The sequence below is a fragment of the Copadichromis virginalis genome, linkage group LG17 (assembly GCF_057382275.1).
Source record: "Copadichromis virginalis isolate Kocher_CV1m ecotype Utaka linkage group LG17, C_Virginalis_male_GT1.1, whole genome shotgun sequence".
In the NCBI taxonomy this organism is placed as follows: Eukaryota; Metazoa; Chordata; class Actinopteri; order Cichliformes; family Cichlidae; genus Copadichromis; species Copadichromis virginalis.
The window spans coordinates 7,227,836-7,244,040 of record NC_140634.1 but is presented as its reverse complement, the minus strand read 5'-3'; the positions used below and the strand labels follow the sequence as shown (position 1 = coordinate 7,244,040).

The following is a 16,205-nucleotide window of genomic DNA, read 5'->3' as shown; positions in this document are numbered from 1 at the left end:
CCCTTGTTTGGGTGTAGAGGTCCAATCAGTGGGGGTCAAACCCAATAAACATGGAGGAGTGTTGCCAAGTCAAGATGTATTTACTGAAGGCCCCCTCTGGTTTACCCCAGAGTGAAGACTCACGTAAGTTTGTAACCAACCACGTCCATACTGCTGCTTTCCAATAGCCTGCAGCTCTCCTGTATTTGTGGAACCATCACAGTGAGAGGTAGACAGCAGATTGGAGCGAGTGCTTTATTTGCTCTGGGACAGACATTGGACTTGTCAAACGGGCTCTTATTTCTGCTTATTTTTACAGTACTCAGCTCTGCTTCAGTCTCTCTGTGAGATTGCACTGTGACCAGCAAGGTGTCACAACACAAAACGCTAATTGAGTCAAACCTTTTTTGTGGATGAAGTTTCTCAACATTTCCTTTTAGCGTATTACTTCACCTGAGCAACATATTAACGTCACATTTGACAGGCTTCTAATCCCATCGATGTGTTTGCTCTTCTGCAGACAAATGTGCTTGGCCCTGTTCCATGATAACAGATAATTTCAGAGGCTAAGAGTGTTATCTAAGAGGGATTCTTTATTCAACGGATGTACTTCTTAATCTCCCGTCATTTCTAGTTATACTGCTTATCAGTTACACTGAACAAACCTTTGAGGATGTGGAAGAGATTTTGTAATCACATTGGCTTTACAGTTCACTTGGTGAAAAGATCCTTAAATCTTCTGTCGACTAGAGGTAATTCAAGGGATGTATTTATTTTTAATAGACACTGTGTTAAAAGTCCATCTTATTTATTATTAGTTATTATTATTAATCTGAAAAATAATCAGTGTATCATGTACAGTCACTAAAGCATTAATAGAAAGCTAATTGCAGAAAAGTCTCAGTTTATGATCAAGAGGTTCCTTATACCATATTATGCTGTTTTGAACTATAATGTGTAATTTTATGAGGATTGCTTTTCTCTGCTCTTCAAGCGTAATTATTTTTCACAGAAACCATATGCTTTTCAAAAGCTAAAGACACCCAGTTTAACAATCACACACATTGCCCTGCGTTTTGACCCTTTGAAAGAGATTTTTGTAATGTTGGCCTAGCTTTAAGGTCCCACCTTTTCAATTTACTTTTTCTTTTTTACACCAATCTCAGCCCATGCCCGACTACAGTGTGTCGCTTTCTTCCTCAGAGCTCTGACATTTTGGCAGACCCAAGTAAAAGCTATCTGACAGTGGAGTAGGTTTGGCTGCAGATGCTTTTTTAATAAGGCAGGCTGCCAGAACCTTGTGGTGGATGTAGGGCAAGGGTCTCGTGATCTGCTATTGTTAAATGTGCAAGCCTTTGTGTTGACCTACTTTTTTTTTAGCATTTATGTAATCCTAAAGCTAAAGGAGAGTGGGTTGCAAAAAAAGAGAGAAGATGTCATGGCTTGGTTAACCACAGGTATGTTCCAACATACATCAAGGATTTGTTTAGGTAATGCAGAGACAGGCCACAGAGGATTTGTTTTCTTGTGGCTGCACAAGAAATGAGTTTTTGTCATTTCATGCTGTTGTTAGCCCTCAACGTTAGCTTCCTTTAAGAATGTGCCATTTGACCACTTTTGCAGCATCAGAGTGGGCACATTTTCCCATGTATGCACCCATCTGTGATGCTCTGTATGTCTCCTTTTGTCAGTTTTGTCTAGTCGTTTGGACTAAAAGGCAGTCATTAGTCCCATTTTGTGCTCTGTTGTCTTTGAACATCTCTCTGTGTTTGGCATTTGCTATCTGCCACGATCGTCATCTGCGTCCCGGATGTCCAGCCAAATTTTCAGCTGTGACGCATAAGGCTCCCTGTTCAAACGCGCGTTCATATGTCACTGCAAGCAATCCTCATTTTTCTTTATTGACTTTTTGTATTGAGCTATTTGAATTAGAGACTGGTTGTTTATTATTATGAATCCTTTCAGGTTCCAAGAGAAATGTTAAGGCTGCTCCTATTGTATTGATGGATTAAATTACATCGTAATCATCTGAGTCTGCAGATTCCCTAAGCTCTGTGGAACTTTTCAGTAATTTAGGTGTACTGTCCACTCTCGATAACTTTGCAGCTGGCACCTGTTTTTAGTTTACCTGATAAAATGGCAGCTATTGATGAGGTCAGAATTATTAACTCCAACTATGAAAATGTAATTCTTTTTAAGTGTTTCCCAAGTGCTGTTAAACGGAGCGAGGATTTTGCAACATATTTTGGATGCTTACATTATTTTAATTTGCACACAGAAACAAAATTATTTAATAACAAACAAAACCTAACAGTCAGTTATGTCACAATTCCAGCAAGCAATCCAAGCCATTCTCTAGGTTTGGTGGTCTACTGGAATGGACCTTGGTCTTCAGTTCTCAGATTTTAAAATGGGATTCAAGTCAGGGCTTTGTGCAAGTCAGTCAATTCACTTTGGGTTTCTGGAGGTAGTTCTTCACCAGGAGTGATATATGTTTTGAGTCAATGTCATGTTGGAAAACAAAATGACAGTCTAGACCAGGGGTCAGCAACCTTTAACACCCAAAGAGCCATTAAGACGCGATTTCCACGCAAAAGAAAACACTGGGAGCCGCAAATACTTTTTGACATCTAAAATGAAGATAACACTGTATATATTGTTTTTTACCTTTATGCTTTGTGTGAACCACTAAGGTCTATTGCTTGTGAAATCCATGAAGTGCTACAGAGAAAATTACATTTTATTTATGTAATTAACATATTTTGAACTCTTAAAAAAATATAACAAAAGGAAAGACACCCAGTGATTATATATATATATATTGGAAACGCGTCCTATGATTTATTTTGATTATGCCATAATGCTTTCTAACGTGGCAGCTCAAACCTTTGGAAATTCGAAGATAACCCTCAGTTTTAACTTTTTTACAAAGTTAAAACATATGATTGCATAGCAGTGGTTTCTGCTAGGGTTCAATTAAAAGGTTTTTCAGGGGGCTAATAATATTGACCCTGGTAATTTTTGTTTTTTTTAAATTAATTCTGTTATTTTCTAAAGAAAACTGGTATATTTAGAAACAGTTTGATGAAAAACATTTCCTCTTCTAAAAACAGCATTTGTGAAATTTCTGACAACAACTCTAAATTCAGTAGGAGGGGTAATAACTTTCATCGTCTCTGTATATCTTCTCTGAGATTGTGGTCACCCAAACAGAGTTAAACTACAAGAATATCCTCCACCAGTGTTGTATTTTGGACTTTAATGAAAAATGATCCACATCGAACACTTATGTTTTTTATGGATTCTTTTACCCATTTTCCACCATGTTTCATAATCTTCACCATTTTTGATTTTGACTAACCGCAGACAAGCAACAACAGCTTGATATTGATCATAAATTGTCTGACCACAAGAGACAAACTGAGTGTATGTATGTGTTTTTGCTGATTATTTTGCCAGTTTGGAAGATTGCCAGTGTAGTGTTTAGCATAGTTTGGTGTTGTGCTTGTTATGCCTCTCCTAAGCAGTCAGAGGTAGAAGAATGAAGATAAATATTTTTCCATTTATGTTATTTTTAACTGTTTTAACGGAATCTTCAACTATGTCAAATTCATCCAAACCAAGATATCAGAAAAATAATAGTTTGTAGCCAAACCACAAACCACCTGGCACTACATGCCAACTTTTTTATGTGCGTTATAAACTGACAAACAATACCAGTTGACTGTCACTCCACCTCCTTGTGTGTTAGACTCTCAGGAATGCTGTATCCCTATTATACTGGAGCGTGGGACTCTGTTGCCTGGTGTAGGGAGGCTAGGATGACCCTCAGGAATGCTATTGTTATGTACTCAATTCCCTTTCCAAATGCACTGCGCTCTATCAGACTGATGGTCCTTTTTAGCAGAATGCGATATCCACGGGTACCAGGGGCGAGAGAAGGGAGAATTGGTCCATAAAAAGCCTCAAATAAAGGGCTGTTCTCTCTGCTCCGTCTCCCCTGTCCTGTGCAGGAACGGCAGGAATGTGGCAGGCAGACCGACTGGCCTCGGAGCCTTCAGCCTCTAATGAATTTTAAAAGGCCTTTTTCATTCAAAGCAGGGTGCTGGCTAACAGCATGCCGCCTGGCCAAGCACTCTGGTGGGCAACGGGGAGTAGGAGGAAGGGGGAAGGGGTGAGGAGAGAATAAGGAACACAGGATGGTTTGCGGGAGGGAGAGGAGAAGGAGGACTGGCAAAGCGAGTTGGCACCTAGGCAGGACGGGTATTGGATGTCCCTCACAGTGAGAGATAATAGGCCACTCTGCATGAGAAGTCACTGTAGGAGCATTCTTGACCCTGCCACGAGGGCTTAAAGAGAATAGAGGGAATGTGAGAGACAGAAGCCCCTTTCACAGAGCCCGTTTAAGGCGGGACTGTTGCACCTTTATTCTGCCTCGACAGTCTGTGTGAAAGGTACAGAAAAGGAATGGGGACGGCATTATTGTTACGCCTTTCAACCGGCTGGTCACAGAGCCGAATCGACATCTGTCTCAAAGGGAGAGCCAGCGTGGCAAGAAATGGCACACCAGATATCAATTATGATTTTGCTGTGTGTACAGTGGCAGTAAACCTTTTTTTGGCGGGGCTTCATACTGAGTTAAGCGCTGAACAACAGTGGTGTGAAAAGTGTTTGCCCCCTTCCTGATTTCCTAATATTTTGTCACACTTGCATGTTTTAGGTCATCAAAGACATTTTAATATTAGACAAGGATAACCCAAGTAAATACAGAATGCAGTTTTTAAATGATGATTTAATTGATTAAGGGAGAAAAGTTATCCAGAACATCCTGGTCCTGTGTGAAAAAGTATTTGCCCCTCTTGTTAAATCATGAATTAACTGTGATTATCCATGTTTTTTGGAAAGCTGGGTTCAGTTTCACTAAACACTCAGGTCTGATTACTGGCAGACCTGTTGAATCCAGAAATCACTTAATCAGAACCTGTGTGACAAAGTGAAGCAGGTTCAAAGATCTCAAAAAGAAACACCTCATGCCACTATCTAAAGAAACACAAGCAAAATTACAAGGTGAATAATTTAGCTGTGTTCCAGTAGACCTACAGCAGACACAGAGATTTAAGATTTAGAAACCGCTTAGTATAATGTAATCATGTGTACCACACGTGTTTTAAGTTCTAACGTCTCAGAATACAGCTGCGATGTATAAAAATAAAGCCTCGAGACATAAATTGCAGGTTACCATATCAAAACAGAATCCTCGCTGCTCCTATCAGTCTTTATGAGAGCAGAAAAAGGGATTTTATACTCCTGGTTATGCACAGATATATACACAAATATATTACGCAAATGAATTTGTTACAACAGGCTGAAGGGAACCTCAAAACCGGCCATCAACAATAAGCAGAAGACAGATGGAGATGTGAAAGCGGGCCGCACATGAGCCAAGAAAAACTTCCTGCCGCTGCCAACAGAGAGGTGTTTTGAAATACCAAAGCTCATAGAAAATCTATACACACACAAACACACACATGTCAGGTATTTCATATCTGGTGGGGACATCTAACTGACATAATGCTTCCTCTAGCCCCTTACCCTAACTCTAACCATCAAAAATGAATGTCTAACCCTCAACCTAACCATAACCTAATTGTAACCCTGATGCTAAATCCACATTTTGAGTCTCAAAAATGCCTTCAAATTGTGGGGACCGGGATTTTGGTCCCCACAAAGATATGAATGCACGTTCACACTAGGGCTGCCACAAACGATTATTTTGATAGTCGACTAGTCACCGATTATTTTTGCGATTAGTCGACTAATCACATCATCATCCATTGGACATACAGCGTACAGCTTATTGCACCAGCAGCATCTGCTCTTATATAACTATCATTAGCTTACAGCTTTAAGTGTTTAAGTTAAGTGCTAATTAAAAATAAAGACAAGATGATAGTTTATTAAAGTTTAATGAAGTTTGCAGATTGTTTCGGTGAAGTTTAATAAACTCCTTGCTATCTAAAATATAACAGGACACCGGAGTAAATTCTCGAGCATCTCACACTTCTGATAATCAGCTGTCTGCTTGACGTTTATTCAGCTGTGTAAAAACTATAACTTTAATCTCAGCCAAACCGATTTACTCAGGAACAAATAAAATACTAAAAAAAAGCCAAACAATAACATTTTAAGCTAAGTGACGGCAGTGGGTTTGAAAACGATTTGCCGGGAGTCCGGTGTTCTCACGGCTCTAGTTAGCCTAGCCCCCGGCTAGCTATCGAGCTAGTGGGTAACAGATGTCTCCGAAAACGTCGGAGCGCTTTTGAAAATATGTGGTGTCTTGATAAACTGAGCAGATATTTGAGGTTTACACAGCTACATTCTCGCCTGAAAATATGTTAAACGTTTATTTTGTGACCCGGAAAGAATAATAAGAGTAATATAAAAACTAACTAGCTGCCGCCATTGTTGACAACAGAGCTGGGCTGCGCTATGAATTCTGGGACGGAGCTACTTCTTCTTCTTCGGGGTTTAACGGCAGCTGGCATCCTTGTACATGCAGTGCTGCCATCTTCTGTTTCAGTCCGTTATTACACTCTTAAATCCTGCTACTTATTCCTGCGTCTTTTGTGATCTTACAAAGCTTCAAACGACGCGTCGACTATTAAATCAGTCGTCGACGATTTTGATAGTCGACGTAATCGTGACTAGTCGACTAATCGTGGCAGCCCTAGTTCACACAAACACACACAAACAGGTGCATGTGTTTATTGTCACTGTAGTGCTTCTTTTGAGAACGGTACTTCTAACCCAAGCAAGACTGAATCCAAAGGACCTGAAATATTTATTATTATTTGTAGAATATGAGTGATTGATTGATTGATTGATTGATTGATTTAAATGAGTTGCAACAACATGTTTGGAGTGTTAACTACACTTTTCTTTGTATCTGAATGTTATGAAAAGCATTTCGTCAAAAGTATAAGCATTTTGCCCCAAACTAGTGGCTAAAATCCAGAGCATCCCAGTTTTACCTGTTCAATTTTTTTATGTTGCCAGGGGCCAATCTGTAGTGTGGGCTCTGTGATGCTCTCCACCTGCAGATATTCTGAAAGCCATATCTCCCAAGTCACTCTGGACTTGTAAGCAAGCCTGCTTCTCCCATCAGAGAACCTCACGATTCAAACCCCATTGTCCCAGACGGCAGTCCCCTTTTTAATCTGCTCCTACATAGAGTTGTTTCCCTTCTTGACTTGGTAATACTCCCCTAATCTTGACTGTGAAGATCTGTGATTGGCCAAAGTCTCCAAATACAGAAAACATTTGTACCTACGCCACTGATTTAAAGGAAAACATGTCTGTAGCCTGCCATCTTTGGGTAGGAATATATCTGTGGTGACATGTTACTAATTCATTATATTTTTGAAGTCAGATTTTTCTACAAAACCACTTTTTATTCTTGTTTTCCATTTGTACTGAAATGTAATTCAGTCATGTGAGCTTCTATGTCCACATGTGCCACACACAGAACAGCACAGCCCACAGGGCAGATGCTTTCACTTCATGGGGGCCATTATGGTTCATGTGGTGATTGGGGACCCTTTGGGTCAGGTCACATCATCTCCAGTGATTCCAGAGGAAATGCCAGAGTACTGAGGTAGTGGGATGCCTTATATAAGAAGGAAACACTGGCTGGTATGTGAGGCCCAGTAGGTAAAAAGTATGCCTGCTTACATATATAAATAGTCACTTCTTTTCAGCTTTGGTGTGCAGACCTGGCATCACTAACAGGGTTTTTTCCAACCATATCAATCAGTGTCTGAATTGACTCATTTGACTGAAGTTTTATTATGTGTGATGAATTGGTGATGGCACAAGGAAAAACTTTGCCAGGACATGCCAAGACTCCAACGCCATGACACACAAAGGCAGCATAACACATGAACTGAATAAACATCAAAAGCACAAGATGTCTCTCACCCATCTGGATCGTTCCTCGGGACCTGACTCAACCTTTTATTTCTCACATAACCTATCTACAAACCTAATTAAATAGAAAGCAGAGTGTGGCTTGGCAACGCACAAAGAAAAATGAATGGGATTAACTGTTACCTATACAGCTCTTTATGTACTGCACGCTTTTGCTGTCAGAGCTTTTAAGAAACCACTAATGAATTTGTGAACCCCAGTTTCTTGGAAGAACGCTGTGTTCCTCCTGGTTAACTGAGATGAACATGCAATATAGACGAAACACGGAGGATTCCACAGTTTTACTTCTGGAAAGTGAGTGGATTGGAAGTTTGCCATTCGGGTTGTGAATCACTGGGCCATAAAGCCACTTAGTTGTCCAAATGTCCTGCTAGGTGCTAGCGATTCCAGTACACCTGCTTTGGATGCCTTTGTGCACCACTGCCGATGTATGCGCAGGTGAGAAGGTAAATCTGTGTATTTGCAGGCCTCCCCAGTGTTATCTGGAAGCACATGGCAGTCTACCTGGATGACCTCATGCTTTGGCCTTCTGCAGTTGAAGAGAAGCAAAGGCATTATAGTGGCCAGGCTGAGGTCATAGTGAGATAGGGCCTGTGGAAACACTGATGCTCCTGCTAACATGACTGGCCTTGGAAACTACTCCCGCAGGAACCCCAAAAAACAAGACAGTAAAATCGCACTGGGCGGTCAGACAAGAGAGGAGATTAGCTGAAGGTTGAGCCAAAAACAGACCAGCTCTTTCCCCCAGGTTTTGAGTTCAGCAGAGGGGACATACAGGTGAAGTGTGGATTTCCCGTAATATTCCATGAGGGAGATGTATTCCATTATATATGCTAATAATCACCAGGTGGCAGCCATCCTTACATTCCCTTCCTTTTAAGCGTATTAAAGACAGATGACCCAGAACAGAAGGACAGCAGGAAGTATTTGTGCTAAATTTGTGCTGGTCATTCACCGTACCTATTTTTCCACAACTTCTGCCTTGTAAAAGTTTTAACGCACTTCTTACAAAATGACATCATTTCATGGCTCACTGTAATGTCACCATAATCTGTTGGGGATAAAAGAGTTTTTTTCATTACAAACAATCTCGTGAACCAGTATTTAGATCCTGGATCATATCATAATATTAGGAAATGCTGAAGTAGTTTACTGTAAGTCATCACAGTTCTGTTTGTTTTTTTTATGTGCACACATGTTTTAACTTTAATTCTGTTTGTGTCCTTGTTTTTCTGCCAGACGGAGGCAATGAAAGGGGCTCTGAAGGATTTAAATCTGAACATTGTGGAAATGACTGATGAGAATGCGACACTGGATGGAGGAGATGTCCTTTTTACGGGTACGTCACTCTGCCTCTTCAATCACTGTATTTTATTGATTATTCATTAACCTTTGTCTGGTCATTCCAAACCAGCAAACTGAGACTTCCCTCTTATTTTTGAGTCCCACAACATCAATAACACCACTTCATAGATCTGAACCAGCCAAGATATTAATATATTGTGGGGATTAGAAAAATATTTTGCTGCTATTGGTCATAATCATCATCATTACCATTGCATTAATAATACAATCTGCAGTATTGTTATTGCATTCAGATGTTTAAACATATTGGCACCCAATTAGCCTTTATTACAGGTGCAGTGATAACCACTTTAAACTGTTGAATTGAATCTATAATCTTAAATGTTTATATGCAGATTACATTGCATTATAAAAGAAAGGCCTAACTCTGAGTACGCTCTGTGCCAAAGTAGACAAGAAGCGCAGGCTTTTGCAGAGCGTGTTTGTGAAAGTGAAACTAAAGCAGAGTCTAAGTATGAGTTACTTTGAGGAGCTGTTGGGAGGATGCTATTTGAATAACCAGGTTATTCATTATTGTCTTTTATTCATTTATATCTTTTGATTAAGCTTTTAGTAGAGGTTCTTGATTAAAACATTTATTCAACATATTACAGATATAGTTTCAGTTAGGTTATTATCAGTATTGGGTAAGTTACTTTAAAATAGTAACTTAGTTACATTACTAGTTACTTCTCTCAAAAGTAACTCAGTTACTTCAAGTTACTCGTTACTTTCAAAGTAACTAGTTACTAGGGAAAGTAACTTTGGTTTTACTCAGAATTCTCTTGTTAATGTGTTGCTTCCATAACTTTGCCAGTCTTCTAGCTTGCTTACTTGCCACAAGTGCACTGTGCCACCGACCAATAGAAAGGAAAAGATAATGTGCATATTTCCACGAGAGAAATCCCATGCCTGGACCGTCATTGACTGCTGCCATGATTCTAGCCTACGTCACAGTCATGTGCGCCATCCAACACATACATCCAACACAAAAACTGCAGTCGTGGTGCTTTCGATTGTACTCAGAACTCAGAAATTCTGCCTTCTGAATAGGAAGATGTAGGCAACACCAGACTGCAGATGAGCTGCATACAGGGCTGGACTGGGACAGAAAATTGGCCCGGGCATTTTGACTAGAGACCGGCCCACCATTATAGGAAAAATCATAAAGCCTTTGAATGAAAATAAACACTGTTGTGACAGTGATGTTCACTGTTTTGATGGTATATATGCATCAATCTATCAATTGTTTGTTGTAGGATTCAGATAATTATTTTTTAAAAGCTAGACATTTTAAATGAGAATAAGAAAGAAAAGTATTTCTTTGTGCCCCCCATTCCCTGTTAATGCCCTACATGCCCACCTGGCCACACTTTGCTAGACCCGCCCCTGCACAGTTACCAGCTGTCAGCTACTTAAAAAAGGATCCTGGGGTTATTTGTCTCTCAGAAACAGTTCATAACTTCCCTTCAACTCATTCATGTCACCTAAAAGGTAAACCTGTTTCTCCATCACCTGTTCAGCTCTGATGATTCAGTAAGGACATCTCCTGGTTTCATCTTCATGTTTCCCTCTCTCCAGATAACCAAACCATATCATGACCAGCAGGTTTACAGCTGTGGCTCCAGCAAACATCAGCTGATACTAGAAATTAATATTAAATAATTCAGAATAACTCCAGCTTTGTGTCTTTTCCATTGTAGCTGAATTACGGGACAAACTGATCCTTTTCACCTCAATAAGAAACGCTTAATATTTTCTCTGAATACCAGACGGGACGGTTGGCAACTCTAATAACTTATGAACAAAATAAAGTTCAACATCATTAACATCATAGCACCCACCCAGCTGTATAGAAACTCCGTCATGCTAGCTAGCACGCAGTACGGAAAAAGTCAGAATAACGAAAATAAACTCCACCTAAACTTGGTTCATATCTGACCCAGAGAGACTGCAGGTCATAACTTCTTACCTGAAGTTCAGTTCACACTTGGACCGTCGGCCGCCTCGGGTCTCTTTTCCTTCTGCCTCCCTTTTCCTTCATCCACCTGCTGCCTCCACCACTTGCTAATGTTACTGAATCTGTGGAAGCTCTGCGATAGCCACCACACGAAGTAACGAGTAACGACCCTATCTAAATCCCAGTAACGAGTAACGCGTTCCTGATTTTGGCATAATAACTAGTTACCGTGCTCGTTACCACAATAATAATGTAGTTACTGTAACGCGTTACTTAATAACGCGCTAGTCCCAACACTGGTTATTATGCACATGAGAATTGGCCTCTCTTCTCATAAGACAAAGTTTGTGTGAGGTCGAGCCACACACACACATACACACATACACCTGCACACACTGTAGGTAGGCTTATGTTCTAGGTGAGAGTTCAGATATATTTGCTTGCAACTAGGGTTGCCAACTCCCTGAAAAATAAATAAGGGACACCTCGTGGCCTTCCCAGTGGGTGAATTTTGTAGCTCTTTTTTTTGTGTGTGAAATTATTTTTTAACCATTTGACTTGAATTTGATTTAAGCAGATGCATATTCTTTGTGATATTACCATATGGGAAACAAATGATCATTTAGCCATTTATTTTTAGCTCAAAATGACAACATTAACACAGTAAAACAGGTCTCTTTCTTAAACAGAAGCCTGTCATGCTTAACTTTTGAGAATATAAGTAAATCTTTCTTTAAAAGAACTCTGTCCTGCTTAACTTAAAATTATATAAATTAATAGAAAACAATAGAACGAAAAATATTCTTGTAACAGTGCACATATGCATTTAGTACAGTTGGCTTCAGCTGAGGTATTATTTCAGCTTTTCTAATGCTAATCAGCTGCTCCTGTTTGTAAACCCACTTGTTCCCATGATTACGCATCATAACTCATCATCATTATTAAAATATGTATTACTTTTATGTATTAGTCATCTATTTGTTGTAATCATCTATCCTTGCAGTTGTTTATTACACAAAATAAATTATATTATCACACTTCTGGCCACATAGCGCTGATATTCACTGCACATGCCCATATCCTTAACCAGAGGGTTTAAAAAAAACAAACCAATGTTTACATACCATATCTGCTTCTGCCGTGGCCTGGCGGACAAAAAATTGGTAAAGGGTTCCCCGAGCTTTCATGCCCCTCATGTTCTTCATGTGCCCACCACTAGAAGCATGCCTATGGAAAAAGTGCGCTGGCACACAGTGCAGTGCGCTTTATATGTGTTATCGTGCACTTTTCCAGCCAGGTGTTTTCCTTTTCCCATTCCTCCCTGTACTTTTGCAGCCTTTTTTTCTTTCTCTGAGCAAACAAACATTGCTGCTCTAATGCTGGGCTTACACTGTGCGATTTTTGGCCCATTTTGAGACGATTTTTGAGTCGTGTAACCGATTTGGTGATCGGCCCGATTTTGGCCTTCATCGTGCATCGTTTAGTATACGTGGGGTAACGAGAAGCGGCTGTGGTGACACACTGCTCACGCGCAAACACGTAAACGTCTGTGAAAAAGACGGAGCAGCACGGCTGTGCAGCGTGTGATCTGGACACCAGCGATGGAGGCACAACTTGTAGAACTTCGGAAAGCTCATCCGAGCCTTTTCGATGTGGCATCACAAAATTATCACGACCACAACAACCGTGAAAATAGTTGGATCTACACTGCTGCTCAATCACAGCTGCCTGATCAATGTTTTTCATTAGCAATTTAGCAAAGTTGGTGGTGGTGTGTCTGTGTGAGTGAAAGAGAGAGAGAGAGAGAGAGAGAGAGAGAGAGAGAGCGAGCGAGAGCGAGCGACAGATTTTCTGTTATAACCTTCATTTTATGGAGGCACAGTGTGAGCACTCAGGTCGCATCAGAGCATCGGGTCGTATAGTGTGAAACCCTGCATCGTGACCTACCAACTTCTAACCCCTGCGAGTCAATCGTGCAGTTTGAGCAGGAGCTGAATAACGTGACTGAAAAAAATCGCACAGTGTCTGCCCAGCTTTAGGTGTACTGTCGTCCGAGACTTGCACCGCAGTGTTTCTCCAGTCTGCGACTATAAATGTACAAATTCAGCAGGAGATCTAATACTTATTTCATCCACTGTAAATATCAGCATCCTGATATTTAATCTCTTGCAGTTCATTCATGAATTGCATTTTAAATAACTGGGGGTCATGCAGTCAAATGGTTCACTGAGCAGTTTGAGGAAGTTACTTTTTTACTTAGACCTGTACAGGTTAAAAAAAAAACTTCACAAAGAAACCCAAGTCCTTAGTTTGTAGTTTGAATTCATCGAGGTTCAGGAATGGCTGTTTTGCTACAGATTAATGTGTATGACCAGAGGGCAACCTGTTGTGTCACAGAGAGAGGTAAAGAGGAGTCATGTGATCCTTTTGTTTCCAGAAATATAGTATAATGCTATCATCTGGAAACAAATAGTGCCTTTTACATGCTGGACATGCTTTTCAGCCATTCACCATTTTGTTTAAGTTACCTTTTTAAGGCCACCTATATTTTTGTATACGGTGCAATTAAGTATTTAAAAAGTGTTTAAAATAATTACAAACACAAATTTGACAGTGAGGCCTTTATCTTTATATTTAAAACAAAGTCTTTGAAAGCATGAAATGTCTCATATCATGCAAATTTGAAGTCATGACTGTTGGAATAAATATCTTAAGGGATGAGGAGAAACTCTGTAGCTAACAACACATAGTCTAAGGAGCTTGGAAAGAAAAGTGCCTGGACTTCTTTAAGTTGCTTGAAGATGTTTCACCTCTCATCCGAGAAGCTTCTTCAGTTCTAAGGTCCTTCAGTTCCAGACCTTCAGTATCTTCTACTATGATGACCTGGATGACTTTGAACCTTCACAGGCATACTAACAACACATAGAACTTTGTGATTTGCTGTGTTTAGGTTGTATGAGGACTACTCTACTTGTTAGAAATGTAGTGAAATGGCAGAGGGTAGCCTCTAGTTCATACTCTGTGAGCAGACAGTTGCGTGTCTGTAAATATGCATCTGTGCTTTGAGATCCTCCACACAGGCATTCCTCCATGTGACCTCGATGACCCGGTGCCTCAGTGAACCTAGCTGTACATCCCACCGACAAACAAAACCGTCATGTGCCATTCTGCACAGTAAGACCACGGTGCAAGCAAGAGCATGGTGGTCTTTTATTCGATTTTCTGTATGTTCACTTACAGTCGTGAGTTAAAATGTGGGTCAGTATCTTCTCCGCTTCACAGACCACTAGGAAAATGCACAGTACAGTTAATTGGGTTTCTAGACACTGGCTCTGTGCTGTTGTTCCTTCCAGCTGAAATTGGTTTCACATGGCAGAGCTAGAAACATTTCCTGTTGGCAAGGCATGTGCTAATGGCTTATAGTGTAAAGGCTCAGCAGCAACATTAGGAGCCCATCCCTTAGCTCAGTGTGCTGCTCAATACCTCGCCAGGCATTCAAGGCTTTCTGCCTATGTGCCACCATACTAACCACAGTTGGCCCCCCTTCGCAGGCATGCATAAAGTACACTGTGTGCTGTCTGGAGTATTCTGCTACTGTAGCTTCTCATGCTTGCTGTATTGCTGGTTTTCTGTTCACATACTTAAAAGATTCTCTCTACAGGTCGAGAGTTCTTCGTGGGACTTTCCAAACGGACCAATCAGAGAGGAGCAGAGATCTTAGCAGATGCATTTAAGGTGAATTTATGTAGCAAAGTAGTGCCTGCATTCTTGCATGGAAATGCAAATAAGTTGGTGAATGTGGGCTACACTTGTTTGTTTGTGCTGCTGTTGGTTCTTTAGCTTGTAACGTGTGGCCACTGAAGAAGATAGAAGTCTCTTTTCGTTTAAAAAGTCTTTGTCATGGACTGAAACAAAGTGTCAGGAATAATGTTTAAGATCCCGAATGCTCAACATTTGTTCAACTACAAATGATCGGGAAAGAAGGGAAGTGGCTGAGGATGAATTGTACCTAAAGATAATAGGCTGAAAAGCATCAAATGTTCTGTGTAGGTGAGGGAAGCTGTAGTCACAATTCTAATTCAATCCATTGTTTCAAGCAAAAGTAAAGGCTTGTCACTGGAAAAGTTCACAACTGATCCATTACATAAGAAGTAAAAGTAGTATCTCAAATATATTTCCTAAATATATTCCTGACCGGAAGGCCTCAGTCAGTACGGATCGGGAACTGCACCTCCAGCACCACCACACTGAGCACTGGGGCCCCACAAGGCTGTGCGCTCAGTCCTCTGCTGTTCACACTGCTGACTCATGACTGTGTAGCAACACACAGTTCAAGTCACATCATTAAGTTCGCTGATGACACGACCGTGGTGGGTCTCATTAGCAAGAACGACGAGTCAGCGTACAGAGAGGAAGTGCAGAGGCTAACGGACTGGTGTAAAGACAACAACCTGTCTCTGAATGTTGACAAGACAAAAGAGATGGTTGTTGACTTTAGGAGGACACGAGGCGACCACTCACCGCTGAGCATCAACAGCTCCTCTGTGGAGATCGTCGACAGCACCAAATTCCTGGGCGTCCACCTGGAGAAGGACCTCAGCTGGTCCCTCAACACCAGCTCCCTGCACAAGAAAACCCAACAGTGTCTCTTCTTTCTGAGAAGACTGAGAAAGGCCCAGCTTCCACCACCGATCCTGACCACCTTCTATAGAGGAACTATCGAGAGCATCCTGAGTGGCTGCATCACTGTCTGGTTTGGGAACTGTGCCATATCGGACCGCAAGACCCTACAGCGGATAGTGGGAACAGCAGAGAAGATCATCGGGGTCTCTCTCCCCTCTATTGAGGACATCTACACCACACACTGCATTTGCAAAGCCACCAGCAATGTGGCTGATCGGACACACCCCTCTCACACACTCTTCACACTCCTGCC

At 40.9% G+C, this 16,205-nt stretch overlaps 1 protein-coding gene across 3 annotated transcripts in view; it reads left to right on the top strand.

Moving 5' to 3' along the window:
- ddah1 (dimethylarginine dimethylaminohydrolase 1) overlaps window positions 1-16,205 on the top strand; it is a 97,322-nt gene that overhangs the window by 61,354 nt on the left and 19,763 nt on the right. For all 3 annotated transcript variants that reach the window (XM_085435894.1, XM_085435893.1, XM_085435892.1), the window contains 2 exons: window positions 9,205-9,304; window positions 14,931-15,004. In XM_085435894.1, coding sequence (XP_085292020.1) covers window positions 9,205-9,304; window positions 14,931-15,004 — 174 coding nt within the window. The remainder of the gene's footprint in view (window positions 1-9,204; window positions 9,305-14,930; window positions 15,005-16,205) is intronic.